This window comes from Antechinus flavipes, chromosome 3, assembly GCF_016432865.1.
Source record: "Antechinus flavipes isolate AdamAnt ecotype Samford, QLD, Australia chromosome 3, AdamAnt_v2, whole genome shotgun sequence".
NCBI lineage: Eukaryota > Metazoa > Chordata > Mammalia > Dasyuromorphia > Dasyuridae > Antechinus > Antechinus flavipes.
In genome coordinates this window covers 611,128,954-611,146,837 of record NC_067400.1, presented here as the reverse complement: position 1 = coordinate 611,146,837, position 17,884 = coordinate 611,128,954, and the positions used below count along the sequence as shown (strand labels likewise).

General features: G+C 55.0%; 1 protein-coding gene across 2 annotated transcripts in view; it reads left to right on the top strand.

The window, feature by feature from the left end:
- The window catches only part of LOC127556035 (tyrosine-protein phosphatase non-receptor type 11-like), a 35,634-nt gene extending 17,883 nt beyond the window's left edge, over positions 1 to 17,751 (top strand). For both annotated transcript variants that reach the window (XM_051988866.1, XM_051988867.1), the window contains exons 3-16: positions 1,850 to 2,044; positions 9,825 to 10,020; positions 10,119 to 10,238; positions 12,008 to 12,121; positions 12,342 to 12,438; positions 12,811 to 12,890; positions 13,545 to 13,700; positions 13,843 to 13,974; positions 14,498 to 14,652; positions 14,740 to 14,807; positions 15,871 to 16,022; positions 16,234 to 16,331; positions 16,672 to 16,771; positions 16,848 to 17,751. In XM_051988866.1, the coding sequence (XP_051844826.1) occupies positions 1,850 to 2,044; positions 9,825 to 10,020; positions 10,119 to 10,238; positions 12,008 to 12,121; positions 12,342 to 12,438; positions 12,811 to 12,890; positions 13,545 to 13,700; positions 13,843 to 13,974; positions 14,498 to 14,652; positions 14,740 to 14,807; positions 15,871 to 16,022; positions 16,234 to 16,331; positions 16,672 to 16,756 (1,648 nt within the window). In that variant the 3' untranslated portion in view covers positions 16,757 to 16,771; positions 16,848 to 17,751. The remainder of the gene's footprint in view (positions 1 to 1,849; positions 2,045 to 9,824; positions 10,021 to 10,118; positions 10,239 to 12,007; positions 12,122 to 12,341; positions 12,439 to 12,810; positions 12,891 to 13,544; positions 13,701 to 13,842; positions 13,975 to 14,497; positions 14,653 to 14,739; positions 14,808 to 15,870; positions 16,023 to 16,233; positions 16,332 to 16,671; positions 16,772 to 16,847) is intronic.
- Positions 17,752 to 17,884: the final 133 nt, after the last annotated feature.

Below are 17,884 nucleotides of genomic sequence, written 5' to 3'. Positions count from 1 at the left end.
ATAGAGAAGGAAGAGTGTATGTGGAGGGGTCTCTGGCACTCCCTCTCTCCAGAGTCCCATGTCCCTTCCTTACCTCCCTCTGGACATGGGCAGTGTTTGTGTGCTGGGAGTTGGGAGAAGCAATTACTCTTGAGATACAGGGAACATCCTCTTCCTTTTAGACTGAGGGGAGGGGATGGAGGTTTCTAGACCCTTCTAGTTTGCCTCCTCAGCCACAAACATCTCTTCTTTCCTATGGCCTCCTCCTTTGAGGCCCCTCCCCCAGCTCAGACAATCCCCCTCTCCTAGTTTTTTTTTTTTCCTGGAGGGAGTACACTAGGATATCTAGAGTTCTGGCTTCCAGCCCCATCCCTAGAGCCAGTCCCAATGGGGAGTTTAGGCTGATAGCAGGAGGTGAGGGGGGCCCTTCCCCCTTCCTCATCTCCATTTTCTCTGTATCCCCTCCCCCAATGGCCCATGTTCTTTGTGTGTCTGTGAGCTGGATTGGAAAGGGGGGTGAAGGGGGAAAGCCTGGTCCAGCCCGGCCTCCCTCGGGGCTCTGGTGTATCAATGGCCTCAATTGTCTGACTGAGGCACCCATTGGGAGGGGGTTGAAGTTTGGGGGAGGAGTGGTCTTCTTGAACAAGGGCATTGTGTGGGGGGAGGGGGAGGGGAAATTAGAGAGGAGCACCCTGGGATTTCCCACCAGAGAGCGGGAGTTACCTGAGTCTCACAAGCTGGACCGGGACACAGCGGGAGGCGTTTGGGGTGAGGGGGAGTGGAATGAGGCATGAGAACAATCTCCATTGAAGACAGGGTAGGGAGAAAGTAGACAGCAAAACGAGCTTTGCCCAGCCTAGGCTTTGAGACTTGGAAATGATGGCTGACGTTGATACAAAGCATCTTATACATACCATCTTCTTTGGTGATCATAGTAGCCCCATGAGAAAGTGGCTGGTTTTAATCCCCATTTTCCAGCTGGGAGCCTAAAGATCAGAGAAAGTGACTTATGCAAGACCCCACAGCTAGCAAAGTCCTGAAGCAAGATTTGAATTCAGGTTCCCTTCCCGTCTCCAAGTCCAGCCTTCTATCCTGACAGCCCCCCAGAGGAATAAACAGGGGAAGACCCTCAGAACCTCCTCCTTGGGACATCAGACAGCTAAGGGAAATGGGGCTCTGTAGGTGGCAAAGTGGATGGAGCATTGGACTAGAAGTCAGGAAGACCTGTATTCAAGTCCTGCCCCAGATTCTTATTTGCTGCGTGATCCTGGGAAAGAAATTGAAATTCTCTATCTTGCTCTTTCAGTATCTCTAAAAAGATGATGATCTTGTTGATTCTAGTTCTGAATCTAAGATCCTATGACATTTTCTGAAGGAAATCTCTCTAAAAAGCTTGGGCATGGATGTTTGGATTCTTATCCTGAGGCAGGGGGATCAGGCCATGATCCCTCTACTATTAAACAAGAATCCTTTTCTGTAGTTAATCAGTAAATAAACATTTATTAAGTGCCTTCTGTGTGCCCTCCATTTGGGATAGGAAGAAAGACAAAATCAATCAAGTAAACATTTATTAAGCTCCGACTATGTACCTAATACCATGTTAAGGATATAATAAAAGCCAAAAGCCAGTCCCCTAGCCTCAGGAAGCTTACAGTCTAATAGAGGAGACTACATGAGAACCACGATGTAGGTTATCTACTAGATGAGTAGGAGATAATTAACTGGGGGGAGGCACCAGGATGGAGAGGGATTGAGGGAGACTTTCTGGGATTGGAGGATGTCCATTGGGCTCCCATTCTATGCTAGGGATAGGGCCTTTCCCCCCAGGCTTTCCCCCAGCAGGCCTTGACTTGGATCTCTCTTCCTGCAGGCGAAATGAGGAGGTGACCCACATTAAAATCCAGAACTCCGGTGACTACTACGATCTCTATGGGGGCGAGAAGTTTGCCACGCTGGCTGAGCTGGTGCAGTACTACACAGAGCAGCACGGCCTCCTGAGGGAGAAAAATGGGGACGTCATTGAGCTCAGATACCCACTCAACTGCCAGGACCCAACATCCGAGAGGTGAGCTCCACGTGCCTGGTGTGGCGGTCAAGGCCCCTCTGCCTCCCAAGCCTTATAGTCTCGAGCAGGGGCTGGGCAGGGCTGCTTTGCAACATATCTCAGGGATGATGATGATGATGATGATGATGATGATGATGATGATGGCGGCTTCAATAACTACTCTAAGTTATACATATATCAGTCAGTGAAGGAAATTTCCACACTGAGAGCTCTCCCTATTCTGTAATGGGTATCAGAGGTCCAGACCTTCCCTCAAAACGACCATTCCCAAAAAGGCCACTCTTGTGTGGTGCTTTTGGGTCACAGGCTATTCTTGTGTACTGCTCCCAAGGACTCTGGGAGGGAAGTACCGTAGGTTATTGTACAGATGAGTAAGCTAAGGCTCAGAGACTTGAGCTTGTTTAGGGCAGGATCGGAACTCAGATCTCTTCTGCCTCCAAGTTCAGCTCTTTTGGCTGGGTAGCTGTCCATGGTTGTGCAACAAGAAAGGCCGAGGTTAGATCTCAAGAAGGAGAGCCAGGTGTCTGCCCCCCCATTCCCCCCCCCCCCCATAGTGGGCCTCCGTCTCAGTGATGGGGAGTTCAGACTCCTTGGCACTGGGCTCTCTCCCCACCCACCCACCCACAGTTGGAGATTTAGTTTGATGCCCCGGCTGGAGTCTGCAAGGATGGACAGATGGAAAGACTTCTTTAATCAGTCACTGAAGGAGTGAGGAACTGGGAGGGGAGGGGGTCACTCCTTTCCAGTTCCTCCTTCTAATTGGCTACGACCATCAGTGACCCTTCCCTCCCCCACTCTGGGACTCTTTGGACTGGTCTCGTTCTCAGTCCTCCCCACCCAGACACATACACGTGTCGATCAGAAGGGGAGGCCCAAACAAGGGAAATGGGTGAATGAGATGGAGAGACAGAGACACACACACTCCCAGAGACACCCAGAGACAGTGAGACAGAGACAAAAAGAGACACATGCACATACAGAGACACATACAAAGAGAAACACACACCCAGAGAGAGATACACAGAGACAGTGAGACAGAGACAAAAAGAGACACAGGCACACACAGAGACAGAGACATACAAAGAGAAACACACTCCCAGAGAGAAACATACAGACATAGAGAGACAGAGAGACAGTGACAGAGACAGAGACACATGCACACATAGAGAGATAGGCAGAAACAGAGAGACAGAAAGGGAGACAGAGACAGAGAGAGACACATATACAGAGAGAGAGAGAGATAGAGACAGATGGGCAGAAACAAAGAGGCTCCCTAGCCAAATCTCACTTCCTCCAGCTGAACTCCCTTCCCCCTCTCCCCGGCCAGGGCCTCCCCCTAATGCTGTGGTGACCAGTTATAAATACAAGTTCATGTTTTTCTAATAGTTTCCAGTTTGTAGCCCTGTGAGGTAGATAAGGTAAATAGCATTAATATTGTTATTTTTTAAATACTTAAGAAACTTGGTAAACGTGATTCATAATATTTTGTGACCTATCATTGTAATTGCTCAGTCAAGAAAGAAAATAAGGTTGGTTCCTCACGCCCTGTTCTTTTTTTTTTTTATAGTTTTAAAAAAATTTTCCCAAATACATACAAAAATCATTTTCAAACTCACCTTTGCCAGACCTTGTGTCCCAAAATTTTCTCCCTCTCTCCCACCCCCTCCCGTAGACAACAAGCAATCCAATATCAGTAGCATTATTATTATTTTTACATCCATACATGATCTTGTGGATGAGGGAACCTCACCCAGATGGACTCCCGTGTCTAAGTAAAAGTATAGGGAGTGGGCTCATGCTTTGAGGGGCTGAGGGATTTGGCCAGAGTCAGCCAGCAAGTATCAGAGTAGGAGATGTGAACCCAAATTTTGACTTAAGCACACTACTCTGTCCATTATACCATACTCCCTCTCATCCCCATTTTACACATGAAGAAACAGATTCAGAGACCAAGCGACTCCCCCGCTGTCAAACAACTAGGAAGTATCATTGAGTTTTTAATTCAAGTCTTGATTTTTTGGGGTCTAGTGTTCTTTCTAGAGCCTTCATAGTCTTCCCGGGGCTCAATCTCATCAAGAATATTGAGTTCTGGCCCAGTTTCTCTTTTCTGGAGTCACAGTGGGGAGGGGAGATGAAGAAGAGGAAGATGGGGAGTTTAGTCCCAATTCTACCCATTTCTGAGGATTCTTGGGCAAGACCCTTTGTCTTTGGGTCTCAAGGTTCTGGCCAGCTCTTCAGTCTGTGATTCTAGGTAGCCTCAGCCAGGGATGGGAGGGAGAGGATTGAGCGGCCACGTTCTTCTCTTGGTCCACTCTCTCCATGGGGACGGGCAACATTAGTTGCCTCGATTCCAACCTGTTTATAGAGTGATTATCGGTTATTTCCAGCATATCCCTGTTAAAGTGTCTCCCTGCCTCCTTCTGGAGACACTGCCTTTCTTAATGTGGCCATTCAGGGAGGGACGGCATCCAGAAGGGAGGGGAGAGGTTCACCGTCTTCGCCATGGGTGGACGACGTCTTGGGGAGGATCCGGTTTAGTCTTGGAAGGCAAGGCATGTTGGGAAGGACATTGATAAGTTGGAGTGAAGAGGGATGTGTGTGTGTGTGTGTGTGTGTGTGTGTGTGTATGAAAATGGGCTGCCATGGGAGGTGCTCCCTGAAACTGGAAGGCTTTAAACTGCGTTTCTGATCCAGCCCTGGGTTACCCCTACCACCCACTCTCTGCGCTCCTGCTCACATGGTGGTGAATCATGTCCAACTTAGTGAGCTGCCCAGACCCACTACAAACGCATGTTACCTAACTTTCACTGGGCTCATACTTTTAGTTTCCCTTTTCAGTCTCTGCGCCTCTGTCTCTATCTTTCTGTCTCTGTGTCTCTTATATCTGTGTCTCTGCCTCCTTCTTTCCTTTGTTCCTCCTTCCTCCTCCTCCTCCTCCTCTTTCTCCCTTTCCTCCTCCTCCTCTTCCTCTTCCTCCCTTTCCTCCTCCTCCTCTTCCTCTTCTTCCTCCTCCTCCTCTTCCTTCTCTTCCTTCTCTCTGTCTCTCCTCACAGTAGTAGCTGTTTCAAGCCTTCTCTTCTCAAGCTTCTTACATCATCTATTTTCTTCAGCAGAGAGAAGACTTTGCCTTTTCACTTTCCTGAGAAATCAAGGCTGACCCCCCGACCTTCTCCTTAGTTCTGTGCTTCCCAAGCCCTCTGTCTCATCCTCAGCTGTTCCTGACAGAGCAGCAGCCTTCTCCTTGCCAGGCTGTCTCCTTCACTTGTTCCCTTGGTCTCTGTCCCTTCCATATCTTCTGGCAGTTTTTACCTAGTCCATAGTTCCTCCTCCATTAATCTCTCCTTCCCCACTGCTGCTTACAAATAGGCCCAGGTCTCCTGCTTCCTCAGAACAGCCCCTGTCACTATTCCCCTGCCGTGCCCTCAGCCCCCCATTCTATGTGGCTCCTGCACTTCTCAGCCAAACTGGATCAAGCCGATTGATTTCCTTCCCTTTCTCTCCCTCCGCAGCCCTTGGAATCTGGCTTCTGTCCCGACCACTCAACTTAACTGTTCTCTCCCACTCTGCCGACAGTCTCTTGACCACAACATCTCGTACCCTTTTTTTAGCCTCCACCCGACGATTTCCTCTGCCGCTTTTGACGTGTGTGACCTTTTCCCCATGTCCTCCTGCCTCCGCTGGCTTTTGTGGAACTGGTTTTCCTCCTGACTGTGGAGCTTCTCAGGCTGGACGCCCGGCTTGGGTCCAGCCTCTATCTGCGGGGTCTCCCTAGGGTACGTCCTGGGCCCCTTCTCTCCTGCTCTCTCCGTAACCTCTCGATGATTTCATCCACTCCTGGGCTTTAATCCTTATCTTGCCTTTGAGTCATTTCTGAGCTCCATTCTGACGTCCCTGACCACCCCCTGGGCACATCCACCTGCATGACGTGCCGGCTTCTGTCCCAACAGGACTTGCCTTCTCCTGAGCCACACTGGCCTGTCTCACTGAGCTCACTGCCCCTTGTCCCTGACTCCTCTCCCCAAGCCTTTGAGGTCAGCGTGATCCCTCCACATCTGGCACCCGACCTTCTCACCGCTCCCACAGCTGATGTCCTAGCTCAGCCCCTCTTCCAGTCCCCCCACTTTGCTCCACATTTGCCCACACTTTCTCCTCGTTTCTTTTTTTTCTTTCTCTCCCTCCTTTTTCCCTCTCCCTCCTTTTTTTCTCTCTCCTCTTTCTCTTTTCTCTTTTTCTTCCTCCTTTCTCTCCCTTCTTTCTCCCTCTCCCTCCTTTTTTTCTCTCTTTCTCTTTTCTCTTTTTCTCCCTCCTTTCTCTCTCTTTTTCTCCCTCCTCTCTCTCTCTCCCTGCCCCGATGCATCTGCCCAGCTGTTAGAATCATCTTCCTCCCCAGTCCCCAGTCCCCAGCCTTCAAGGGCAGCCTCTGAGATAAAACAGACTTCTTGGCCAGGCCCTGGGCAGCCCACCACAGCCTGGCCCCAGCCAACCTTTCCCTAGCTCTTTACCCCTCTTCATGCTCCCTGCCGGGCTGGGCTCTTCACTATTCCTGACACCCAGCAGTCTGGGCCAGGATGGACCAGGAGGCCTTGCGAGCCCCTCTGAGCCAGAACCAAAGGAAAGAGCCTGGAGCTGTGGAGAAGCAGCAGGAAGGGGGCGGCTGGGCCTGGAGTAAGAAGGCCTGGCTCACTCACTCGCTGGCTGTGGGGGCCGTGGGCCCAGCAGATGGGTTGCCAGACTCAGGAGGCAGGGAGGCTGCCTCTCCCACACGATCACGCTTAGTAGCTGTGGGAATCTGGGCAAAGCCACTTAGCTTCTCAGGGCCTCAGTTTCCTCACCTGTAAAATAGGAATAATCATAGTGCCTACTTCACAGGGTTGTCAGGAGATGACGAGCTGATATTTAGCAGGGCTGGAGCTATTATTAGCCCTATCACCAAATCATAATTATTGACTTTGTGACTTTGAGGAAGTGAGGGGGAGGCCGGACTAGCTGGCTCTCCATCCAGATCGCCAGCAGTCCTGGGGGTGGGGCTGAGAAGTGGAGACAGGGTGGCCCAGGTTGGTGGGAGTGGTGGGAATGAGGGACTGGGGGTGTTCGGGCTGGGCAGCGTCTGTCTCAGGGACAAACTGTTCCCACTTATCTCTGGAGAACCCCCAAAGTTCCTAATTGCCCTCCTCATCCCAGCTCTGCCCCATGTCTGCAGAATAGAGAGAGGCCGCCACCTGGTGGTCAAGGAGGGGCTTGCAGTCTCCTGAGCCCACCCCACACTATGTCAGTGGCCCCCAGCCCGGCTCTGCCCCTGTTAGGAGCCCAACCTCATTAGATCGTTGGGTCACAGATGGAGAGGTCGGCTACTTAAACTCCCTTACCTTACAGGTGAGGTAGGCCCAGAGACAACCTTTCTGGGTCTTATACTGCCAGCCTATGAAATGTAAAAATAATACGGTTCCGGCTTACAAGGGGCTTGCCCAAGGTCACCCAGGTGGTTCAGTTAGCCGATAAATGTTCGTTAAGTGCCTGCTGGGTATCAGGCACTGTGCTGGCTTCTGAGGATACAAAAAGATAGTTCCTGCCCTCAGGAAGCTCACAATCCAACCGAGAGACAACTTGTGCTTATTTAACTACAAACAAACTAAAAGACGAGCTAAATGGGCAATAATCGGGCCCGGGAAGGCACTTAGGAGGGAGAGGGAAGGAGGGGGAGCGTTGCAGACTTGAAAGTGAAGAAGGGGGGATTTGAATTTGGGTCAAATTCTCAGTGGTTCAATGATCCAAAGCAATCCCAGTAGATTTTGGACAGAAAATGTCATTTGCATCCAGAGAAAGAACTAAGGAGACTGAATGTAAATCAATACATGCTAAGTTCACTTCTTTTTTCTGTTGTTTTTTTTTTTTAATTCCATGGTTTTTCCTGTTTCAAGCAGGTGACGTGTTTTATTGTTCTCTTCTCTGGTGGGTTTGGGTCTGGATGCCACGGTCTAGAAGGGACTGAAGGGGCATCCGAGTGGCCCAGTGGGCAGAGCACTACCAGGTCAGGTAGATTCAGCTTCCTGTGTTCAAATCTGGCTCAGACACTGACTAGTTGTGTGACTCCGGGCAAGTCATTTAACCCTGATTTTCTCCACCCACCCACCTCTCAAAAAAGAATTATAAAACAAAAAAGAAAAGAGATTGAAAAAGTGGAAAGTGTCTGGTAGTACAAGGCCTTGGGTCCTTGCCAGACAGATGGATGAAAGTGTTATGTTCCAATCACTGGGGAATACAAGGCCCCTCCCCAGAGTGATTCTGGAGTACAGAGGGCTTGTGTTTCCATCTCACTTCTGACCCTTGTTATCCGTGTGACCCCAGACAAGCCACTTAATCATTCTGGGGCTGTTTCCTCATCCTCTGACTTCCCTTCCAGCTCTTACTTCTGGTTCTGTAAAATAGGAAAAGGGAGAGAGTTCTGCCACCTAATAAGATGAGACAATCTGCACAAGAGAAGGGTGGCCAGGGAGGGGAGCTTTGGTCTGAGGAATCCCAGGTCTGGGGAGCTGATCCATCAGACAGTTGGCTATCAAACCCTTTCCAGAGTGGATGGAAGTATTTCTTTCTTTCTTTTTCTTTTCTTTTTTTATTTTTATTTTAAATACATATTGTTTTATGGATCATGTTGGGAGAGAAAAATCAGAGCAAATGGGAAAAACCATGGGAGAGAGAGAAAAACAGAAAAAGACGTGAACATAACCTGTGTTGATTTACATTCAATCTCCTTAGTTCTTTCTCTGGATGTAGATGGCATTTTCTGTTCAAAGTCTATGGGGATTGCTTGGGATCCCTGAACCATTGAGAAGAACCAAGTCTTTCCTAGTGGATCATCGCATATTTTTATTTTAGCCTGTGTCGGTTAACATTCAGGCTCCTTGGTTCTTTCTCTGGATGCAGATTCATTTTCTGTCCAAAGTTTATCAGGATTGCCTTGGATCCCTGAACCACTGAGAACAACCAAGTCTTTCACAGTCGGTCATCGCACATCCGTGCCGCTACTGTGTACAGTGTCTTCCTGGTTCTGCTCGTTTCCCCCCCATCGGTTCATGTAAATCATTCGAGCCTTACTAAAAATCAGCTAAAATTTATAGAACGGTAATATTCCATCACCTTCACGTACCACGACTTGTTCAGCCATTCCCCCATCGATGGGCCAGTGGGTGGAAGTATTGATTTGATTACTGAAATATAAATGGGGGGGGGGTTATGAATGAAAAATAGGGCAGAGGACAAGGTGTCTGAGGGAGAGAGGCCCAGAGTGTGGCCTGGAGCTCATGAGATGTTCTGAACGAGGCGAGTTTGTTCCCATTCAGTGGAAGGAAGTAAGGTGCCCGGCAGGAAGGACGCTATTGCTGAGTTTGAGCATCCGAAGGGCTTCTTCTATTCGACCTCAGAGAAGTGCAGGGAAGGGTCCGTGGTCAGAGGAAATTCCCTTGCGTTTGGATTGTCCCAAAGTGGAGCGGGCTGCCCCCAGAGGCGGTGAGCTCTCCTGCCTTGGAGGGCTTCAAGCTAAGGCTGGACGAGCACTTGTCAAGGATGTTGGAGAAAGGATTCTTTCGTGGGGACGGGCCGGACTAGGGGACGTCCCTCAGCTTCTTGGATTTTGGTTACGAGGAGGAGATGGGGTTCTGAAGCTGATGCCCGGATTGACCCCGGATCGTGGCATGTGGGTCTGGGGGCAGCCCTTGATCTGAGCTGGCCCAGATGAATCCCATCATTTCCTGGGCTGAACATAACCCTCTCCGTCCCCTCCCAGGTGGTACCACGGACACCTCTTCGGCAAGGAGGCCGAGAAGCTGCTGATAGAGAAGGGAAAACCTGGAAGCTTCTTGGTACGCGAGAGTCAGAGCAAGCCCGGGGACTTTGTGCTCTCGGTCCTCACCCAGGAGCTGGACAAACTCGATGGCGGCGACCGCCGGCCCCGGGTCACCCACGTCATGATCCGCTTCCAGGTGTGGCCTCTGGCTGTGGCAGGGGAAGCGGGAGCAGGGGCGGGCAGCAGGGGAGGGGGAGGGAAGTGGGGGCTCCCACTCATGTATCTCCTCTCCAGGCTGACGGCAAGTACGACGTGGGTGGAGGGGAGCGGTTTGACACCCTGACGGACCTTGTGGAACACTACAAGAAGAACCCCATGGTGGAGAAGTCTGGGGCCGTTGTGCACCTCAAACAGGTACCTGCTAGTCCCGCGACGTCTCAGGACCTTCAGGGGTTAGAGGTCATTGCCCCGTCCAAGAGAAGGGGGTCTCACTTCCCACAACCAGGATGAGGAAGGGTCCCTGCAACACTAGGGTCTCATTTTCTTCCCTCTGTCAAGGGAGGGGTCGGGCTAGGTCACTCTCAATGTCCTTTCTAGCTTAAAGATGGTCCTTGTATTTAGATAAAGAAGAAAAAATTAATTTGGGGGCAAGAAGGATTGCAGTTGTTCTAGCGTTTGGCTGTAGCAGCGGCATGACCTGGTAGATGGAGTGCCAGGCTGGAGTTGGGGAGAACTGAGCTCAAATGTGACCTCAGCCACTTCCTAGCTGTGTGAGCCTGGGCAAGTCACTTCACCCTTCCTGCCTCAGTTTCCTCCTCTGTAACATGAGCTGGAGAAGGAAATGGCACTAGCTGCCTGATCCTAGACAAGTCACTTCACCCTGTCTGCCTCAGTTTCCTCCTCTGTAACATGAGCTAGAGAAGGAAGTGGGAAACCATTCTGGTTTCTCTGCAAGGAAATACCAAACAGGGCTGTGAAGTCGGACGTGACAGAAATGACTGAACAACCCCAGGAGCCTTTGCCTGTCCCAGAATCTCGGAATGTCAGCACGGCAGGGACCTCTGAGGTCACGTAGTCCAAGCCATTCATCCCCATTACAACACACCCATTGAATGGTCACCTGGCCTTTTCTATCGTGTAAAAGGTGGATTAGCTCCCTTCTTCTTGGTCTCGGCAAGCAGAGCTGGGAGCCGTGGGAGCCCCAGAGAGGCAGATGCGGGTTGTCCCGTGTCCCGGGGGATTCTGGGGAGGTAGCGGGCTCCCTCTCTTGGAGAACTCTGTCCAGAGCCCAGATCACTGTGTGCTAGGGATGTATGGGGTGATGGTAACTTCTTTATCTGTTATAGAGTAGAGTAGCTGGCTTTTGAGTTCTGGGATTCAAAAGGATTGGAGCTACAGAAACCAGTAAGCATTTATTAGGCGCCTACTATATGCGAAGCATTGCAAATACAAGACAGAACCCATTCATCCCCTGCCTTTAAGGTGCTTACATTCAAATTAAAAAAAAAAAAAAAAACTCTTGGAAGAGGCTCAGGAAGTCCTAGGGAGTTTGGATGGCTAAATCACAGAATTGATAGAGATCTGCCATTGATCTCATTTCTTTTAACAAGCATTTACTATGTGACTACTGTGTACCGTATAACATCATGCTGGGTGCTAGGGCTAGAAAGACAAAAAAGGAACAATGTTCGCTCTCAAGGAGCTTACATTCTCCTAGGGATGGATGGTAAATAAAAATGAGGCAATCTGAAGAGGGAAAGAATACTAAAACTGGGAGAAATCCAGGAAGGCTTCCTGTAGGTGGTGGCCCCTGAGTCCTGAAGGAATTGAGGACTTTTCAGAGTGGGAAATGAGGCTCTAGGCTAAGAGATATTTGGAACCTAGAGTGTGTGAAAGGGAGCTCTGGGAAGTGAGCCTAGGGAGTGGGTGGTGAACACGTGGTGGAGGGCTTTCCGGGTCAGACTTTCTTTTCATGATGGAGGCAACAGGGAGTCACGGAAGGCTTTGGGATTGTACAGGGATGTGGGTAGATCTGTACTTTAGGAATATACTTGGAGGATGTTCCTCAGAGTCCTTAATTCAGCCCGCACGTGCCTGGCACTGGGAGGAGCGGATCGGAAGAACTCGGGCCGGGGGGAACCGGAAGGCCAGCCCAGCTGAGCCTGAGCCCACTCTTCCTGCAGCCTTTCAACGCCACCAGGATAAATGCAGCCAACATTGAGAACCGGGTCCGAGAGCTCAACAAGATGGCGGACCAGAGCGAGAAGGCCAAGCAGGGATTCTGGGAGGAGTTTGAGGTAAGGGCCCCCGAAGCCCCCAGACCCAGCAGTCCCGGGCTTGCACCCTCACCGGCTCCTTGTTTGGCGTTATGACCGTCCAGGCCTTGGAGAGGAAGGGAGAGGGCGGATCTCGTTCTGTGTGAGAGCGGAGAGGAGGGCGCGGGGCCTGGGGCAGGCGGGCGCGGGGCCCGGGGCAGGCGGGCGCGGGGCTGAGCCGCAGAGGGTCTCATCTCCCCAGATGCTGCAGCAGCAGGAATGTAAGCTTCTGTACCCCCGCAAGGAGGGCCAGCGCCCCGAGAACAAAGCCAAGAACCGCTACAAGAACATTCTTCCCTGTGAGGACCTTGGGGCGGGACGGGGGGGGGGGAGGGGGCTGGGAGGCCACAGACCTGCCCCTCTGCTCCAGGACTCCTTCCCCTCTCCCTGCCCTCTGGTGGCTGGTTCTCTGGGCCTTCCCGCCCGCTGCTAATTGATCCCACCATCCCCCTCCTCCCCCCGATCTGCGCCCACTTTCCCACACAGACATGTCTGGATGCACACACGCCTTCCTCAGACATTCACCCCCCGCCCCCCGCCATGGCGGCCCTTCGGCCTCAGGCTGGTCAGACCCGGGCAGAGGGGACTCGGGCACCTGCATCCGCGTCCAGCCGGGGACCTCCCAGCTCCCAACCTCCCCCGCTCCCTCTCCCTCTTCTCTCCTCCCGCAGTCGACACCACCCGGGTGACCCTTCGCGACGTGGACGGGAGCGTGCCAGGGGCCGACTACATCAACGCCAACTACATTAAGGTGTGTGAGGGTTTGCAGCCGCTGCTGCCGCGGACAGAGCTCAGGGGGCGGCCCCCAGGTCTGGGGAGAAGAGTAGTAAAGCCTGGCGGGCTGCCTCCTCCCCTGGCCCTCTCTGGCTATCAGTTTTCTCATCTGTTAAAGGGGAGCACGTGTGGGAGAGCCGGGCTGGAAAATCTCTCCACGGGGCTTTGTGACCTTGTTTGTACAAAGGACTCTGTGGGTAGGAGTGTGGAGGAATTCCAGCTCTGCAGCTAGCTGGCTGTGACCGCCTCCGTGCCTCAGTTTCCCTTTCTGTAAAATAGATGGCCTCGAAGGCACCGCCCAGCTCCAAGTCTAGGGACCCTGGGGGATCTCGGGGGGCTCGGGGGGCGGCCTGCTTTCCCCGCAGTGTTAGAGCGAGGGTCGGGCGCCTTCCTCCTTCTGGGCTCGGGGTTCCCTCTCGGGCCCCGTTAGCCTCCCCAACCCAGGGGCTTTGCCGAGGCTGCCGGTCTGTCCGGGCCCCCCACTCCTCCTCTGTCTCCCAAGGCCGACCTCCCACCTCCAGCAGCCGCTGTGCCCTGGGCCCCTCCCGGGCCTTCCCTGCGCCCGGGCTCCGCTTGCCTATTTCGGGGCCGGGGGCCCAGGTCCCGACTGTGACCGTGACCCCCCTTTCAGAGCGTCCCTGAGGACGGGCAGAGCCAGGAGCCGGCCAAGGTGTACATAGCGACCCAGGGCTGCCTGCAGACCACAGTCAATGACTTCTGGGCCATGGTGTACCAGGAGAACACGCATGTCATCGTCATGACGACCAAGGAGATGGAGCGAGGGCGGGTGAGGGGGCGGGCTCTGGTGGGGGGGTGAGAGGGCAGGTTCTGGGGGGGGTGAGGGGGCGGGCTCTGGCACGGGGAGGGGGGTGAGGGGGGGTGAGTTGTGCTCCCCCACAGACCCAGGAGGTCTCCCCCCCCCCCCGCAGAACAAGTGTTTCCGCTACTGGCCCGATCAGCACTGCACCAAGGACTTCGGCTGCGTGCGCGTGCGCCACGTGTCGGAGAGGGAGGCCCAGGGATACTACGTCCGGGAGCTGGAGATGGGGCGCACGGACAGGGTGAGGCCGCGGGAGGGATGGGGGAGGGGCTAAGAGTGGGGAGGGGGCTCTGGGGCCCAGGAGCCAGCCAGAAAGCTGGCGGTGCCCCTAGCAGAGTGGAAGGGGGGTGACCAGTGGGGAGGCAGGAGAAGGGCAGCCTCGCTGTGGAAGGGGTGGGGGAAGGAGCATCTCACCTCTCCATCCTCCCAATTCTCAACTCAGGGGCTGTGCCAGGGAGCGGTGGGGGGACAGGGACAGGGCAGTTCTTGCCCGCAGGAAGCTCACACTCCGGGAGGAGTTCTGATAGCTCAGGGGGGCCGAACCCCGGATCCGACTCTGCCTCTGTCAGTCCGTCAGCGAGTCAAGGAGCGTTTGTTAAGGGTTTCTTCCTGGGGAAGACAAACGGTCTTGGATGAGCCGGTTACTTTTGGCGATAGTTTCTCGGACCAAAAAGTGGGGAGTTTGGGCTAAAATAATGGCAGTTTATCCAAAATGAGGCAGTCGGGGTCTGAGAAGGGCCCTCTCTTCCCCTCGCCCCGGCCAGGAGGAGCAGCTGAGAAAGGTGACCCATTACCAGTACTTCAGCTGGCCGGACCACGGGGTCCCCACGGAGCCCGGCGGCGTTCTCAGCTTCCTGGACCAGGTGAATCAGGCCCAGAGCAGCGTGCCGGGCTCCGGCCCCATCGTGGTGCACTGCAGGTACCTGCGCCCCGGGCCCTGCCGGGACGGGGGGAGGGGGAGGGCGCAGGGGGAGGCCCCTCCCGAGTGACCCGCTTCTGTTCCTAGCGCCGGCATCGGACGCACGGGCACCATCATCGTGATCGACATCCTGGTGGACACCATCCGCAGGCAGGGTAGGGCTGCCCCCAGTCCCCAGCACCCCCAGGTCCTAAACCCCGGGTCCCTCCCCCGGGTCCCCAGCCCCACGTCCCACCCCCGTCCCCAGCCCCACGGCGGGCCGTCAGAGTGCACCAAGCCGGGTTCGGGGGGAGACACGCATTAGACAGACCAGACCCTGCCGCCCCGTGACTGTGTCCGATGGGAGCCGCGCCCCGGGCACAGAGAAGTGCCCCGGACTGAGCGGGTCAAGGGCAAAGTGCAAGGAAATCACGGGGGGCTCCCCGGAGAAGGTGCCATTGGGCTTTAGAGAATAGGAGGCCCTGTACATGTAGAGTGAGGAAGGGGGAACCAAGAATCGGGGGCTTGAATGCCGGGCTAAGGAATCGGAGCCTCGTTGGCGGGCACTGGGGATGATGCAAACTCTCTCGACCCCCTTTGGGGCCCCTGGTGGAGGCGCTGCAGGGATGGGAAACTGAGGCAAGCGGGGGGTGTTGGCCAGGGTCACCCGGCCAGGAAGTGTCTGAGGCTGGAGGCCAAGTCTTCCCCCGCTGCCTGAGAGGTCGGCTCCGTTGTGTCGGTCGCTGGGGAAGGCCGGGTTACCAAGGCGAGAGGGCTGCTGGGTGGGGTGTCGGAGGTCACTGGCCGCCCGGGGGTCCTCTGACTGGGGGGGGGCACAGAGAGGGCGGTGGGAAAGCGGTGGGAACAGCTTTTTCCGGCTTGGTGTATGGGGAGGGGAGAGAAGGCCTTGGAATGGACGGGCTGCGGATTCCAGTCCTAAATCTTCTACGAACGCTTACTGTCTGCCAGGAGCCCTGGGGAGACGGGGGGATGTTTGTGGCGAGACGAGGGGGGCCAGGACGGAGGAGAGTGGGGATCGGGCGTCTCGGGGGCTGGGAGAGGAGGCTTGTTGGACGGTGGGACGGCTGGCCCCGGATGCTGAGAAATGACAGAGGGGGCTCTGGTGGATGGTCCCCTCCCTTCGCCCGCCACGACTCCCGGGGGCTCGCCGCCCTGAGCGCCGCTTTCTGCCCCCGCGCCCCGGAAGGTGACGTCCCCTTTGCCCCTCCGCTCCCCCAGGGCTGGACTGCGACATCGACATCCCCAGGACCATCCAGCGGGTCCGGCAGCAGCGCTCGGGGATGGTGCAGACGGAAGCCCAGTATAAGTTTGTCTACATGGCCGTGCAGAGGCACATCGAGGGGGAGCAGTGGCGGTTGCAGGAGGAGCAGGTGACCGGCCCCGCCCCCTCAGCCCTTCCTGGGGCCCCCTCCTGGGCCCTTCCGGTCCCACCCAGGAAACTTGCCTCCCACTGCCCTCCTCTCCCCCTCCCCTCCTCCCCACTGCCCTCCCCTCCCCCTCCCCTCCCCTTCCCCTTCTCCCCATCCTTCCCTGCCCTGTCAGTCCCCTGCTGACCTCTGCCCTCTGCCCCCCATCTTGCAGCGCAATAGGCGGAAGGAGCGGGAATATCTCAACATTCGCTCCCCACCCTCGGACCCCTCCAGAAGCAAAGGGCTCTCGCCCTCCAGGGCACAGTCTGTGTGAGTGGGGGGCCTGCGGGGAACGCAGGGGTGAGACGAGGTGGGGGATGGGGGGGACGTGAGCGGCGGCTGGTGGGTCTGTGGGGGGGAGAGGGAGCCCAGAGACCCACCCTCGGGCACCTCCCCCAACAGTAGCCGGGGTTCCCACCAGGGGGCAGCAGATGACCATGGGCCTTGCTGGGTGGCCCCGGGCTCCTGAGTGAACCCCCCCCCCCCAAAGCCAAGTGTCTCCTGGGGAGACTTGCTGGGGCGGGTGGGGGACATGCGGGGGGTGGGGCTGGGAGGGGGTACCCAGAAATCCCTTCCCTGCTTGGGTCTGAGAGCCAGCTCCCCCCGCCAGGATGAGCGAGGACTCCGCCTGCATCTACGAGAACTTGAACGTTAGGGCTCCCTCCGTGTCTGGGCTGAGCAACGTAGGAAGATAAGGCTGGGCCTCCCAGGTACCGCGGGGGAGCTGGGGTGGGCACGGCGGGGGCCGGCCCCGGGGAGAGACCTCACAGCCTCCTCCGTCCCCAGGGCTGGTCGCGTCCACTCCGTCCGTCCGTCCGTCCTCTCCCGCTGGAGCAGAGTCCCCTGAGTGGTGACCGGGGCCTGCGGCAGAAAGCCTCCTGGACGTCCGGGGAGAGCCGCGGTCTGGGGGCTGACTGGGCTCCCCCCGCCCGGCGACATCGGGCTGCCTGTGGGCTTTTCTTGGTTGGGGGCTTTGAAAAAAGGAATTTTGGGGGGGTGTTTTATAAAAAGAAAAAAAAATGCTTGAGTGACTTCTAGGGACTAGCCCTTTTCAAGAGGATGTATTCTGGAGGGGCCGGGGTCCCCCTTTCTTAGGCCGCACCCTCCCCCTTTCCTTGTGAGATTGACCTGGGGCTGGGGCCCAGGGAGGGAAGGGCCAGCCCGTCTTCTCCGGGTTTCTGGACCCCGCGCCTGAAAGGAGCGGCCACGGCTCCTCCCGACTGACAGGAGTGTACGGGGCGGGGTCTCTCGGGGTCTTCTGCAGTGTGCGTGTGACTGAATGTGTGCGACGCCGAGCCTTTGGACGTGGGCTTCGTGTTTGATGACGTGTGTCTGACTGCGTGTGGGGAGTGCGCGTGTGCGAGTCACTTAGCAAGCATTTATTAAGTGCTTACTGTGAGCCAGGCCCCGGCAATAGAGAGAAAGATTAAAATTGATCTCAGCGATCAAAGCGCTCAGTGTGAGGGGGGCAGCCTGCAGAACTCTGTGCGGCTGAATTCGAACGTGTGACTGTCCGTGTGACTCTGCATGGCAAGTGTGTGGATGAATTTGGGTGAGGGGCCTTGCTTCTGTCCCCCCCTCCTCAGGTACCTCCGGCTCCCCAGAGGGTCACCCACAGTGGTCTCACCCTGCCCCAGCGTACAATCGCTCCCTTCTAACTGTTTCTAATAAATGTTGGACCTTCTCAGAGTATCGGCTTTGGGCGTTTATTTATTTTTTTAAATTTTATTTTATTTAATAATAACTTTATATTGACAGAACCCATGCCAGGGTAATTTTTTACAGCATTATCCCTTGCATTCACTTCTGTTCCGATTTTTCCC